The 15,663-nt window shown below is 37.6% G+C and overlaps 1 protein-coding gene across 2 annotated transcripts in view; it reads left to right on the top strand.

Moving 5' to 3' along the window:
• LOC107563913 (netrin receptor UNC5D-like) overlaps nt 1–15,663 on the top strand; it is a 230,785-nt gene that overhangs the window by 153,595 nt on the left and 61,527 nt on the right. For both annotated transcript variants that reach the window (XM_016248895.1, XM_016248894.1), the window contains exon 2: nt 4,402–4,602. In XM_016248895.1, coding sequence (XP_016104381.1) covers nt 4,402–4,602 — 201 coding nt within the window. The remainder of the gene's footprint in view (nt 1–4,401; nt 4,603–15,663) is intronic.

Raw genomic sequence — 15,663 nt, 5'->3', positions numbered from 1 at the left:
ACGCCCCCCCCCCCACCTCAATCTTTCTCTCTTTCCTTTCATCTACGGCTCAGGATAAAAGCATGTGGTGTACGAGTCCAAAAATAGCATTAGCACACATTACAGTATGGAACTGCATGGTCCAATATGTTTGTGAATACACTCCTACCTGGTGCTCTGTGTGAGGGAGTGTTCATTCTAAAAAGAAGCATATCGTGTTCATGAGCACAAAGCATTAGATGATACAAACATGACACTGTGCAATTAATTCTCTTATAGAAAATAATGTGTGTTCTTTTCACATATCTGGAACAAAAATGAATGGAAGAAGATGGAGGGAGAGTCATCGCAATTCTTTTAATTTCTCAGTTGTTTCTTCTAGACGCTATTGAAATGAAATTATTAAATTATACATACTTATATTCTCCTATAAATAGATAAATTTTATACTTTTATTATTAATGTTAATATTTCAAAAGAAATCTCAGGTAATGTCTCAGCAATATGGATGCTTAGAACAGACTCAAATAGTCAAATTTTCAGATTTCTCCAAAACCAAGTGATCTGAACTATGTGATCTACAAATCATTTGGTCTTGAATGAATCAGACAGAAAATACAAAAAGTTTGGGTTCAGTAAGCTTTTTAAAAAAATGTTTTTGGAGGAAATCTCTTACTCTCACCAAGGCTGCATTTATTTGATCAAAAATACAATAAAACAGTAATATTGTTATAATTTAATGTAATTGATTTATGTTGTAATATCTTAAAATGTAGTTTATTAATTAATTTACAGTCTTCAGTATCACATGATCCTTCAGAAATGATTCTAATATGCTGATTTGGTGCTCAAGAAATGTCTCATTATTATCAATATTGAAAATGGTTTTGCTGCTTTTTGTGAACAGCAAAATAACAGCATTTATTTGAAGGTTTTTTTTTTTTTGTAACAATGTCTTTTCTTTTCTGTACCAATATTTTTGACCAAATTAATGCATCCTTGTTGATTAGAAGTATGAATTTCTTTTTAAAAAATTAAAATAATTTATATAGCTCTATGCTCTTATTTTTACTAAGGAGTTTAAGGAAAAACATCTGAAATAAGTTGATACATAAATGAAACATAAATGGACAATGCTTAAATTAAATCCATCTTGATTGAATTGTGAAAAGTGAGCATTCCACATACTACAATGGAGCCAGACTTGAAAATGAGTTTACATTCGATGGATAATGACCTTGAAACATGGCTTACAACCAATGTTTGGCCTGGATTTGCAGCCATATACCCAGGTTGTCACTTCTTTTCATCCGTTGCTGTTATTGCCGTAATATGTTTTGAATTAATGTTAGCCATTGTTAAATTAATGCTTTAACTCTTGACATGATTTTAGAAAAGGTTAAGTAGTTATTTGACTTTTGGTTCACATTATTAACCTAGGAAAGTCATTTTAGTGATGAAACATTTTGCTGAAAGATTAAGGTACAATTTTTTTTTAAGGAAATAACATGATGATGAAATGTTCATAGTAAGACCAGGAGTGTATATTAGGAAAAGTGCATGTTTAAATCTACTGAGCTATGAAAGAAACACTTGAGTGAAAAAATCGTCCTCTGGTTTGAGCGAGACAGTGAGAGAAGGAGGGGTGGCGCGAGGGCTGTGATTTTCTCAGCGTGAGCGGCACACGCAGGCATTTCTCTATTCATTCTAATCAGGATGAATCAGGTATGTTTGCCAGAGTATAACGCACATGTGCACACACACACACACATGTAAAGGTTCCCAGGGAAGGATTACAAGTCAATAGAAATTTCTATTATGCTTAAGATTTCAGTCAGGTGAAATAGTTTCCTAAATATACCATTACGTCTGTGACAGTTTTATTAGTGAGGGAGAGTCTTAGAATATATGTGTGTGTGTGTGTGTGTGTGTGTGTGTGTACACATGCAGTGACAGAAAGAGAAATGGAGAGTGAGCAGGAGAGAAACGTGAAGAGTGAGGGAGAGGAGTGCTTTAAATCACTGTGTGCTTTGAATCACTGGATATTTCAGCTCCTGTCACTCTTGTGTGGCTCTTTTATCCACAAGACACTTTTAGAACCTAAATCTTTCTCCAAATATCCCTGTGTGAAATAGAATTTCACACCCGTATGTGGTCGATTTCATGGGCATGTCAGAACAGTTTTCTGTTTTTTTCATAGCCAGTTTATTATAGATTTACAGTACTTTTATTTACATTTTGGGCTTTTGATGATTTATGTGACATACAGTGGAGGGTTACAAGAAATTTTGAGAGAGAAAAGAGAAACATTTCAGGACACATTTATTATTGTCTTTATTACAGTATGTTTTGGTCATTTTATATATAATTGTAGCTTAATTTTGTAGCTTTACCTTAGTTAACTTCATTAGTTGACATGAACTAACAACAACAACAACAAACATTTAATAATCATTTAGATAAGAATTAATTTCAATAATTTTTGCATCAATTCATTTTTAATAATTCAAGTTCATTTTTAATGAACTAATATCCTAGTACATAGTTAAAAAAAACTAATATTATTTAATGGGCCGGGTATGACTAGTCTTTTTTCTTTTTGCATATCAAATAGATATGATATGAGCTTTACTCAGAATTCCACAAGATCAGCCTAGTCCAGCTCTTGCTGTGACAGCAAATGCTCACAGATCCTGACTCAACTGTCACAAAGTAAATATGCCTTTTGCAGATTAACTCAGATATAATTACCATATAGAGGCTGAAAAAATACCCATAAGCACAATTGTGACTTTGCACAGTGCCTCCATATTGCTGTATATGCCTGATCAAAATCCTTTTTCCAAACTTTTTTGTCTTATACACCCTCACAGCCCTACCCACAGGCTTCAAGTACTCCATCAACACAGATCAGAAATGTAATCCTTTTTTAAATTAAAGGGATAGTTCACCCAAAAATGAAAATTTGATCTGCTTACCCCAAGGGCATCCAAGATGTAGGTGACTTTGTTTCTTCAGTAGAACACAAACAAAGATGTTTAACTCAAACCGTCTCTCAGTCATATAATGTAAGTGAATGGGAATCACAGCTTTGAGAGTCAAAAAAACATACACAAACAAAACCAAATTAAACCCTGCGGCTCGTGACGATACATTGATGTGTAAAGACATGGCAGATCACAGACTCATAAGTGCATTACCACCACCTATCTTTCAAATGGACCATTGACACTCTATCTACAATCTCAATTAGGAGTGTCAATGGTCGATTTGAGAGATAGGTGGCGGTAATGCACTTAGAAGTCTGTGATCTGCCGTAAAGCAAGAAGAAGAAGAAGCGTCACGCGCAGGCTGAAGAAGAAGACGCGAATGCGCTCAGGACAGTTCGGACATTGCCTGAATCAGAGGTAAAAAAAAATTATATAAATACTGTTCAGTTTCTTGCACAGACCGATCGTTTCGTGTCTTTACACATCAATGTATCGTCACGAGCCACAGGGTTTAATTTGGTTTTGTTTGTGTATGTTTTTTTGACTCTCAAATCCGTGATTCCCATTCACTTACATTATATGACTGACAGACTGCAACGGTTTGAGTCTCTTCGTTTGTGTTCTACTGAAGAAACAAAGTCACCTACATCTTGGATGCCCTGGGAGTAAGCAGATAAACATCAAATTTTCATTTTTGGGTGAACTATCCTTTTAACCTTCAATTTGTCTTCCCAGGGATTGCTAAGATTTGGTTTATTTACATTCAACATTTTTATCACTTCATTCTCCAACTTCAGTTTGTATTTCTACTGAGACCATTACAGTGAATGTGAGATGCATGAACACATGCTGTGCTGTCTTAGGACAGTCTAAAATAAGGTATTTTAGGAGGCAGCATAATTAAGTTACCCACCTTTTGGAACAGCCTTTGCGTTGTCAAGCGTTATGCTTTACCTTAAAATGTTGCCTCCATTACCAGCTCACTGAGTTTTGGAACAGAGCAAACACCTGCATATAATGTCTTATTTAATGTGAAGCCACAGAGCCCAAAAAAGCTGTCCGTGGTCCTGAAAATGCTCATACTATTGAGTATCTACTGGCTGCTGTCCATGGTGCTAAAATAATCTGCAGGCACCTTCAGCTGCTTTAGGGCAGTTTTCACTTTATCTCTCAGTGTCGCCGGCTCATATGGTGCTTGTTTGAAAACATCATCCAACCTGAGAGCGCTTTTAAAAGTGATTGACAGGCCAGTTAAAGAAGTGAGTAAGCTTGCTGTCAGGGAGCCCTAGTTGATGTGTCTGATTATAGGAACTCACAGATAGGTAGCTGTCAGTTGAGCGGATTTGGCCGGTTAGACATTTTTGCTTCATTTTGAATGAATCAGTGACTTTTCTTCTAGAGCTGACGTATAACTCCTGAATTTTTGTTGCAGGGTCACGTGATGGTCTCTCAGCGATGTCTGGAACTCTGCCTCACTTTCTGCAGGAGCCCGATGATGCGTACATTGTCAAAAGCAACCCCATCAAGCTACGTTGCCGTGCACGTCCTGCCCTCCAGATCTTCTTTAAATGCAACGGGGAGTGGGTCCATCAGAACCAACACACTTCCTTGGAGCACACTGAACTAGGAACAGGTAAATACCCATGTGCTGTCTTTCTCTTTAAAGAAATAGTTCACCCTAAAAATGAAATTTTGCTGAAATTTACTGAAATTACCCTCAGGCTATACAAGACATAGATGAGTTTGTTTATTCAGAGGATCCATTGGTGAGCAAGAGATGTAATGCTAAATTTCTTCAAATCTGTTTCGATGAAGAAACAAACTGCATTTTGGATAGCCTGAAGGTGAGTAAATTTACAGCAAATTTTCATTTTTGGGTGGACTATTCCTTTAATGCACCTTATATCTGTCTGTCAGTGCCTGCTGGGAGAGTGGCATTCAGAATATCAAATCCTACAGCAGCAGACGTTCGGCTCAACTTTTCGCAGCTTTCATCTTTCAGTTCACTCTCCATCAAACATAGTGTGCTATCTGTAAGAGCTTGAAAGAGACTGATTGTTGCATTTAGTGTTTGCTGGTACAGATTCTGACAGCTGAAAGGACTGATCTAGTGATGCAACATAGTGAAATAAAACTCCCCCCCCCACCGGATCAGTACTTGACCCAGGTGTGAATTGCTGCTTTATATTAAAAAATGTTTGAAAAGTAGCCTGGCTCATTTCAGGCATGTTTTTACCTTTTGTACTTATTTATTTCATCCTTATCTGTTATTGATAAAAGATATTCACTTCTGGATAAGTTTAGAGTAGATATTTCTATGCATGTGTACCGAACAAATACGGCATTATTTTAACCACTGCACAAGCGGAACTTCATTCCAGTTTTACATAGTTACTTTTGATAAGAAACAAAGTCTCATCTTTCAAATTATGTCTTTTTCAGGAAATTCAAACAATAAATGCCGTTTTGACGCTCTTTGATGTGGCGCGACACATACTAAATGCCTTAGTACAAGCGGCAGCGTGAAGCACGAGTGAGCGCGATCATCCCTTCTCTTTACTACTAGGTTTAATGCAAAATAAACATGAATGAACATCTCCTGCCTCATGTAATCGCTCAATCAGTGTTTCAACCTGGGAAAGACGGCAATAAAACAGCTTGTAAGCAAAATGTCACATAGCATTTCATTTACCTCAGGAAGTCATCAGTGTCCACAGCTTGCTAGTGCACAATAAATGAAGTCTAGAGAAGAGCTTTTCGTGAATTATTTTACTTTACCTGTTAGTGATGTCTTATTTAATGTTTAAATAAATCTAGTATGGAACAAGTTATGAGAGGCACTGTATAAATTAATATATTTCAACAACAAATAGAATTTTTATAATTTAGAAGTTAATTTGTTTGTATGCATTTTTTTTAAGTTGAGTGTTGCTTGTTATATTTAAAAATAAATAGAAATTAAATTTAAGTTTGGACTCTGTTGTTAACTGTAACCTTTAGTAGGCCTAATGTAAAAGGGCTCACTATAGTTTAGAGCATAAGCTGAGGTAGATTTTTATCCCTAAGAAAATTAATTATAACTGAATTTATTTAAAGAAAGAGCAATTTGTTTAGTAAACCACTGTTTAATTAAAAAAATTGTAACACTTTATTTTGATGGTCCCTTTTGAACATTCTGTTGACAATAAGTCATGTTGCACCTATGTATACTAACTCTCATCAAAGTATCAGTAGACTGTTTGCTTAATGTCTGCTAACTCTATATTGTCATGGTCTCCCAACAGACATTCTACTGACTATAAGCAACTTTGCAAGTACATGTCAACTTATTCGAACCCTAACCCTACCAGTCTACTAATACTCTACGAATACTCTGAGAGTTAGTAGACATGTAGGTACAACATTACTTATAGTCAACAGAATGTGTTATAGGGACCATCAAAATAAAGTGAAACCAAAAAAATATATGTTTGTTTAATTTTCCCCCTGCTGTACCGAAACTGTACCGAACTGTAACGTCAAACCTGAGGTACATACCGAACCGTCATGTCTGTGTACCGTTACACCCCTATGGGTGAGTACTTTTTATTTTATTTATTTATTTGTTTGTTTGTTTATTTTGAAAGACATTAATGCTTTTATTTAGCAAGTAGGCCTAAGCACTGAAATAATCAATAATGACAATAAAGGCATTTATAATGTTACAAAACATTTATTTTTTCAAATAAATGCCGTTCTTTTGAACTTTCTCTTCATCAAAGAATTCAGAAAATATTAAGCAGCACAATTGCTGTCAACTGTTTTAATAATAATAATGATATTTTTCAAGAATCATGTGACACTGAAGACTGAAATAATGGCTGCTGAAAATTCAGCTTTGCCATCACAGAAACAAATTACATTTTAAACATTAAAATAGAAAACATTTATTTTAAATTGTAATAATATTTTTCTTATTTTATAGATTTTTAATATTTTAAAATTTTTAAATTGTAGTGTATGTGGATAGCTATTCATTCAGCAGAAAATAAATGCTGTTGTTGTTTTTTTTTTGCTTCATAAGAGATGCAAACAGAACCAATTACTGATCTGTATGTGTGAAAGTGTGTTTGCAAACAACTCAATGTTTGTTATTGCTGCCATTAGAGGGCATATTTTGTATTGTCATATTTGGAGAAGTTTGTTGCTACACTTGAGGATTTGGCTTCTGTGTTGATAAATTATTATTTGGATGGAAAATGTGAAATTACACTCAAGTTTGTCATAATTCTCAAAATTCTACCTTATTTGACTTAATTTAAAAGAAAGTACTCTATGTTGAAACTTATAAATCACTTTATTTTCTTCATAGAGCTTACTGTTAAAATTATGCTACATTTTTGCTCATGCTGCAGTGTGATACAGGTCTTATGGTGCACTTATAATAAGGACAATCCCCCTGGAGCTACATGAATTTAAGTGCCTTGCCACAAGCACAGAAGTGCTTATGGATTAGCCCTTGTGGGGCTCAAACCTACAGCCTTTTGGTTATCATCCCAGATATCATCCCTGTAACCACTAGGCCAGACCACCCCATTGTAAAGTAGAAGAAACCTACTGCTTACAAATCTAAGTAACATCAGCTCACACACTGAAAGCCCAAGACTCATCTCAGATTATCTGCTAAAATAAACATCCACCTCAAATGCGATGTTGCATGCACCCAGCTTGCTATCTCAGTTTCCTCTTAGCACACTTACAGAGATCTTCTATCCGTGCCCAGCATTGACCATTGAGTCTCAGCAGGTTGTTGGACTGCCTAATCATCTCTGTACATCTGTGAGGCTCCGTTGATTAAGACCGAGCTCCTTCGGTCCAGCAGAGATACGCTCCGATCGCATCTCTCCGGCGGCAAAGCCGATAAATCAAACTCGGAGAGCAGGAGCCACGGTGTCCTTGGACTGCCTGCGTGCCTGCTTGGATTATTTGTCCTGCTGGGTTGAATGGAATCGCTCACGGATGGATGGTTGGTAAATCTGTCAGTACTTTTGAAATGGTGCACTTTTGTGAAGACTGGTAAAGACTGTAAAACTGCAATGTGGACAGGACGAGGTTGATGTGGACACAAAGTGTCTTGCCGACAGGCATATACACATAAATAATCCCATTCATCTGCCTAATGTTAGTAAAAACCGCTTTAGTAGGGTTTACATGAATCAGTTGCACCAGCACTGGACCATGGAACTGTGTCGTTTACTGTACTGTAAATATCACCCAGAGTTTGTCTAATTTTATATGTTTGTGCTTGGCTCTGATTCAGAACAAAGAATCACAGGCATTAATAGAGAAGTAAAAGGAAAGCTCCAGCTTTACCACCTCATGTTTGATGAATGCTGTCAGGAAGAGCAGCCAGCTTGCAGGTCGGTTTCAGAATTAGCCAGCTCAGTTTCCTTCCTGTGGCCAAACACACAGTAACAGCAGAGCTGGCTAACAGGGCTGGACACCATTGCGATTCTCTGGCATACGAACAGAATCACGTACGAGCAGGACATAATCATCACCCAGCATCATTCACATCTCTGTTTGCTACTAATGCCATTCTGTTGTATCATAAACATGAGCTTTAAAATCTGCTACTACAATTGCATTTTAAATATAGAGATGTCATAGGGATAGTTCACCCAAAAATGAAAATTCTGTCATCATTTACTCACCCTCATGTCGTGCCAAACCTGTATCATCTTCTGTGGAATATATAAAAAAAAAAAGATGGGGGTTCCATTGATTTGGAAACGTTCTTTAATAAAAAGGCCCATTTCTGCCTAAAGGTAAAACAAAAAAGGTAATATGGAAATAACCACAATTGGAAGACTGTTGAATGAAATGAGCATTGTTAGAACTGTATATAAGCTAAAAGCACAAGGATGACAATGAGTGTTTTCCTAGGGTGATGTCTAAAGAACGCCTGTGGGTCGATGGGGGTTCAGATTGTGTGACCTTGACCTTGTGTTGGTGGTTCACTGTGCGGGCAATGATTCATAATTCAGTCGTGGTGAGAGTGTGCATCCAGTGCATTATCACACATTTGTGCACCTGTGCTTGATCAAATGTGCTGGTTTGTTTAATAATTATGAGAACCGTGTTGGCTTTTATGCTGGCGCTTCATGAAAATGTATTTGATAGGGCTCTTTGAGCTGCAGTGCCCATGAGGTGTCAGTTGCTCGTGTTGCCAGGGGTGATGATCATCACAGCTGCAATTGATAGCAAATGACTGTAGGAATTGTTCATCCAAAAATGAAAATTCTGTTATTACTTACCAGTCGGCTGCTGTATTCCAAGTCTTTTAAAGTTACATGACAGTTCTGTGTGTGTAACAGACCAAAATTTTCTACTTATTCTCTGATAACTTCCCCTCAATTGAGTTGTTCGAACAAGAACAGCTACCAGTGGTTGAAGTTGACATCCGGATCAATGAACAAACCATTCCTTTGAATCAGTTATTTTTAAGGAACCAGTTGATTTGGTTCACAAATCAATCTGAGCAATTTGTTCATGAATCAGACTATTCTAGAGTTAGAAGTTGAATTGTTCAATCATTTGATTTATTGATCCAGTTGCAACAGTTCTCAAGTTGATTCAATTAATGAATAATTATTTTGAGTCAGTTTGTTTCAGTGAACCAGTTGATTTAGTTAAAAATCAGACTAAACCATCTGTTAATGAATCGGACTGAATCATTCTCAAACTGGACTAATTCATACTAATATCGGAAGTTGAATTGTATCACTTGCTGATTTAATGTATCTGTTACAGTGGTAGTTGAGTTAAAAGCCTGTGATTATCGCTCAACTGTTTTCTGCTGTATGAGAGAGTTGAACTTAAAAGAACTGACTCAAAGAGTGATCCAGTTCTTAATGAACCATTTGGTCCTTTTCACGAATCAAATTGAATGTTTACATTTTTGGGGTGAACTGTTCCTTTAATAAAACTCTCTGTTTTAGCCAACAGCTGAAACCATGTGTGTGTATATGTCTAAAAAAAGAAAATGAATTAAATTTTATTTTAGCTGCCACAGGAAGTGCTAAACTGGCCAACGCTTAGCCTGTTGTCATGGCAATGGGTATGGGCTGGAAGAGAGCAGGAGGGCAGGGCAGTGCAGAGCAACAGTCAGCCAGAGCAGCATAACCCCACTGCTCACTGATCAATAGAGATCACACAACTAAAGCCTCTGATCCTACTACCACTGAGAAAGAAAGATAGACAGACTGAGAGCAAAAAAGAAAAGAGAGCAGGAGAGATTTATTAGGAGCACGATAACGATAGAGATCTGCCAAAGGAGAGATTTAGAGCATCGAATGGAGGGATGGGTGGAGAAAGATGGAGGGTGAGGGAGAAATGAAAGAAAAAAGGGTGACATTAAAGAGATTTAAGGGGAAGAGGATGAGAAGGATGCGAGAAATGGACAAGAAGTCTAGGAGGAAAAGAGTTAAAGGAATAGTTTACTCAAAAATGCAACTTTTTTTTATTCACCCTCATGTTTCTTCACGTCCTGTATGACTGGCATTCTTCAGTGGAAAACAAAAGAAGATGTTTTGAAGAATGTTCACACACCATATTTTGATTAGTGGTTTTCAGGGTCATAAAAGTATGCAAGTGTCTCTTGCCTTTTCAGAGCTTTAAAGTATGAAAAAGTGCAGCATAAACCGTCTACGAAATACCTGCTTTTGTGTTCCACCTAAACAAGAATGCCAAACAGGTTTGGATCGACATCTGGGTGAGTAAATGATATTAGAATTTTCATATTTTTGGGTGAACGGTCTCTTTAAAAGGTCACTGTATGGTGAACATCCAGTGGGCTGATTGGTAAACAGGAGATAGATAAGAGAAGACACTTGAAAGGCAACAACAGAGGGAGGGAAAGAGGGACACAGCAAGAGATGGAGGGTGAGATGGTCCTCACCTGCTGTTTGGTGACTGCAAGAAGGATTGACGTCCAGCATTCTGCATTAAGATCACAGCTAGCCAACTGCGCTATATCATCTACCACCAACAGAGTAAGACCGACACAAGACAAGATCCATTGAGGTCCAGGAAGGGCAAAGACGACGGAGAAAAACAGAGGAGAGGGAGTTTGAAAGAGATGGAGGAAGGGAAAAGAAAATGTATGCGCTTACAGATCCTCAGGGCCGAACGCATTATACATGAACATGTGAACATCTCCAAAATAAGCTGTAGCTGCAATCCAGGATTATAAACAGTAACTGTTTGGATTTCTCACAGACATGTTAACAAAAGGCTTTGATTCAGGATTAACAGTTGCACTGTCAGTCAAGACACTACCAAGCACGCTCAGACTGTCTAAAAGGGCTTTTGAGCACTTTTTCATTGTCATGGCACTTCAGTGTCACGATTATAATGAACTAAATGATCACAGTTTATAAATATTATCACGGTATTGTTAAAATGTGCTGGAAATGTTCAAAAAGTACTGATACACAGACTGTAATAATTTCACCAAGCCTTATATAGAAAACCAACAAACCAACAACAAATAAAATAAGCAGCACTTTTTGTTTGCATAAACATTAAATAATAATATTAACATGAACAAAAAGTGTTGTTTGGGAGACTTGAAAGATAGTTTTAGGCCACATGTGTAGCTAAATTTGGTTGTCAATGCACCTTTAACTGCTTAATCCTGCTTTGCACACATACAGTTAATAATGTGCGGGAGTGACCACCGCATTCTACAACCGAAATTACTCTTGAAAAATTCAGGTTATAACAACTGCATTTGTGGAAATTCTATGCAGTGTGTACGAAACTGAGCTAAACAACTAGTTGTTAAATACGGATCAGAATTGTGTCTTTTCTGTATGTGCAGTGCAAGAAATCACAGGGTATGTTTTGACTCATTAGTGTTGCCAGATCTTGCTAGGAAAAACAAACAAACAAGCGAAGTAGCCTTGTAAACATAAACAAAACACACTGGCTTTGGTTGCTGTAATATTTCTTTGGTTAAAACTAGCGGATACCCCGATGTGTGAAACACCAGAACGTTGCTATGGTTACCAGTTTCGAGAGTGAGTTCTGTTCCGTACACACACAAAACTGTAATTTAGGGCATTCACTTACAGCGCCCTCCACTAATATTGCCACCCTTGGTGAATATGAGCAAATATGGCTGTGAAAATAAATCTGCATTTTTTATTCTTTTGATCTTTCATTCAGAAAATGTACAAAATTAAAAAAACAAAACAATGGAAAGTGGGGGGGGGTCTCATTATGAAATAAATGTTTTTATCTAGTTCACGTTGGCCACAATTATTGGCACCCAATTATTGCAACATTATTTTCCCAAGATAACAGCTCTGAGTTTTCTCCTATAATTAGGGTGAACATACCGGCCATTTTTAAGGGACGCGTCCTTGCCAGAATTTCTATATTGCCTAAAATATCCAAGTTTTGGCTGTTTGCACTGTGCAGATCGAGAGCAGAGCAGACGGCTCCTTATGCTTTCGAAACGCTCATTCAATGATCAGTACGCAGCGACGCTTCAAGTCGAACGAAAGAACAAACACGTGCGCGTATTTGCATCACTTTGATTGTTCTCTGTAGCTCTCACCTTCTCACGCGCCACGATTGGTCGATTATATACAATACCTGCATGTTATTGGTCAAACTACTTTGGATGTTTTAGGCAATATAAAAATCCTGGCCAGGACGTGTTCCATATGAACGGCACATATGGCCACCCTACCTATAATGCCTGTGAGTTTGGAGAACACCTGATAAGAGATCAGAGAACATTCCTTCAGAATCACTCCAGATCCTTCAGATTCCCAGCTCTATGGTGGTGCTTCAGTTCACACCACTCATTTCTACAGAGGACAGGGATGGCCATGGCAGAAGCTTCATTTTGTGCTCAGTGACACATTTTTGTGTTGATTTTGATGTTTGTTTTAGATCATTGTCCTGATGGAAGATTTCTAACAGAGGCAGTCATGTTTAGATTTTTTATCTGTTGGTATTTGATAGAATCCATGATGCCATGTATCTGAACAAGATGTCCAGGACCTCCGGAAGAAAAACAGGCTCACAATATTAAAGATTCAGCAGTATATTTAACCGTGAGCATGGGGTACTTTTTATCCCTGTTTGTACCAAACCCATCTTGTGGGTTTGCTGCCAAAAAGGTTTTCTATTTTTTTTGTTTCATCTGAACATAGTTGTTTGGTTGGCTGTTTGATTTTTATTTTATTTATTTATTTATTCATTATTTTTTTAGATTTTCTGACCCCAAGACTCAACTAATTTCTGCAATTCTCCAGCTGTGATCCTTGGAGAGACTTTGGCCACTCAAACTCTCCTGCTCACCGTGCATTAGGACGATATAGACACACTTCCTCTCCCAGGCAGATTTGTAACATCTTTAGTTGATTAGAACTTCTTAAGAACTTCTTATTACCCTGATGGTGGAAATGGAGATTTTCAATGCTTTAGATCTTTCTATTTTGTGAAGCTCAACAATCTTGTTCTGCACATCAGAACTATATTCTATGGGTTTACTCCTTGTGGTGGCTGATTAAAGGAATTTGGCCTTTATGTTCCTCATATTTATAATCCTGTGGAACAGGAAGTCATGGCTGGAGAATTTCATGCAAATATGAATGGGAATATACTTCAGATATTTTGTTTATAAGAATTTCTAGGGGTGTGGCCAACGTGCATTGGAGCAAACCATTTATTTCATATTGTGAGTTTCCCCACACTTTCAATTGTTTTACTTCAGAGAAAGGTTAGAATTTTGTGATTTTTTTAAAAATGAAAAATCAAAACGATGCATACTTATTTTCATAGCCGCCTTTGCTCATAATAGGGTGCCAATATTAGTGACGGGCATTGTATGTATTTAAATTCGGTTGTCACTCCTGAAACTTTACCGTGCATATGTGGCCTTAGAAAATTATAAAAAAATAAAACGGCTGAAATGGTTTTAAGGATAATTAAAATATAAAGCAGTACTAACTGTTGGAAATTTTATCTTGGTTTATCGTCAAACTGGTAATCGTTTCATCTCTAGTCACGTCACACAAATACACCCATTATGCAGTTTGAAATGGTTCCCGGATGTGGCACTGACAAGCATCATCTGTCCATGCGGTCATCTGTGGTTTTTAATCCCTGAAGTGGCCCTATAAACTCACATACACACTGTGTGTCTACAGGATCAGAAGGCTCACAAGGATGGCACAGACCTCCGACTGCTTAAAGAGCTCAAAGCCAACAGTCGGACAATATTCACACACGCAAACACACAGCTGCAGCTCGACTGCTGCCAGCACTAGGAGAGGGATCAGATCTGCTGGTCTCTGCCAAGCCCTGGGAGAGCGATGACACTTTGGATGTGCCATCAATGGACGTGCAGATCCAGACACTGAGACAGTGTTACTGTTGTGAGATGCCGTTTTGGTTCTCCTAATCTCTCCCAGGACTCTCCACTGCGACTCAGCAACAAGCCACAAGCCATATCCCAGCACCAACACACACACACAGACGCACACCAGTCTCCAAATGCTGGAACAGGAAAAGAAAGGAAAAGGGGGGGATGAGAACCATGAGTGAGCAAAGCCGCCACTGGCTCTCTTGGAGACTAGGGGCCCTCCAACTCTGAATCTGGCGTGAAAAGTACAGCAGGGATGAAGACAAGAGCCTGACTGGAAACCAGAGGAGGAATACATGATTGTGTTGGGATCAGGAATTAGAGGATTTTTTTTCCTCTTGGATGGAAGCTAGAATCTTTTAGAGGTCAAACACAGTATAATAGTAGCGTAATTTTACAGTTCAATATATAGTGTAGTACATATAGTATATAGTGTTTGTGCATATATGTATATATCTGTGGTGTTCTGAAATGAGGAGGCAAAGTACTTTTTTTTTTTTTTAAATCAAATGTACAGTAAATTCCTGTCCCAGTCACATGGTCTTGGTTAAATAAACATTACTTACACTACCAGAAATATTTTTTATGAAATATTTTATATTTTTTGAATTATTTGGTTCATCAGTCATCAAAGCTTGGTGAATATTGGTCACAGACACAGAGATTTTCTTAAAATTTTACCAAGCTGATTACTCGCTAAAACTCCCACAGATCATGTTTTCAGGTTTCAAGTCTTATTTTGACGTAACAAAGTGGTTATATCTAAGTATGTGAGTTGTGTACTTACTTTTTTAAATGAGTCTTTCCATTAATGCCATATTGTTCGTTCAGACTGATTCGCGAACACGGAACGCGCATGAACACAAGAGGCGGGATTTATCGCATGAACCAATCACAGCCAAACATAACCAGTCAGATCCAATCATATCACGATGGAGGCGTTGCCTACTCTCACGTGATTTTCCTTCATTCATATCAATTACCCCTACCAAACTCACCGCACACTTTAGGGGTCTGTTAAAAGTCGATGGGCTCAGGGGAGGCGAGAGAGAGACGCAGACTCCTGCTGTAACTTTACCTACTGGTGTCGCTGTTACACAATGTTTTTTTAATGTTATATTTTGTAATATTGGCATTGTTTTATTTTTGTACTACAAATTTTTTTTTCTCATCCAATATTTTGAGGAGATACTGCCTCCCTTGCCTACTCGGAGGAAACACCCTGGTGTATACACAAACACACACACACACACACACACACACACACACACA

This window comes from Sinocyclocheilus grahami, unplaced genomic scaffold, assembly GCF_001515645.1.
Source record: "Sinocyclocheilus grahami isolate Dianchi unplaced genomic scaffold, SAMN03320097.WGS_v1.1 scaffold897.1, whole genome shotgun sequence".
Lineage (NCBI taxonomy): Eukaryota > Metazoa > Chordata > Actinopteri > Cypriniformes > Cyprinidae > Sinocyclocheilus > Sinocyclocheilus grahami.
The sequence above is the reverse complement of the archived record's forward strand: the minus strand, read 5'-3'. Positions and strand labels throughout refer to the sequence as shown.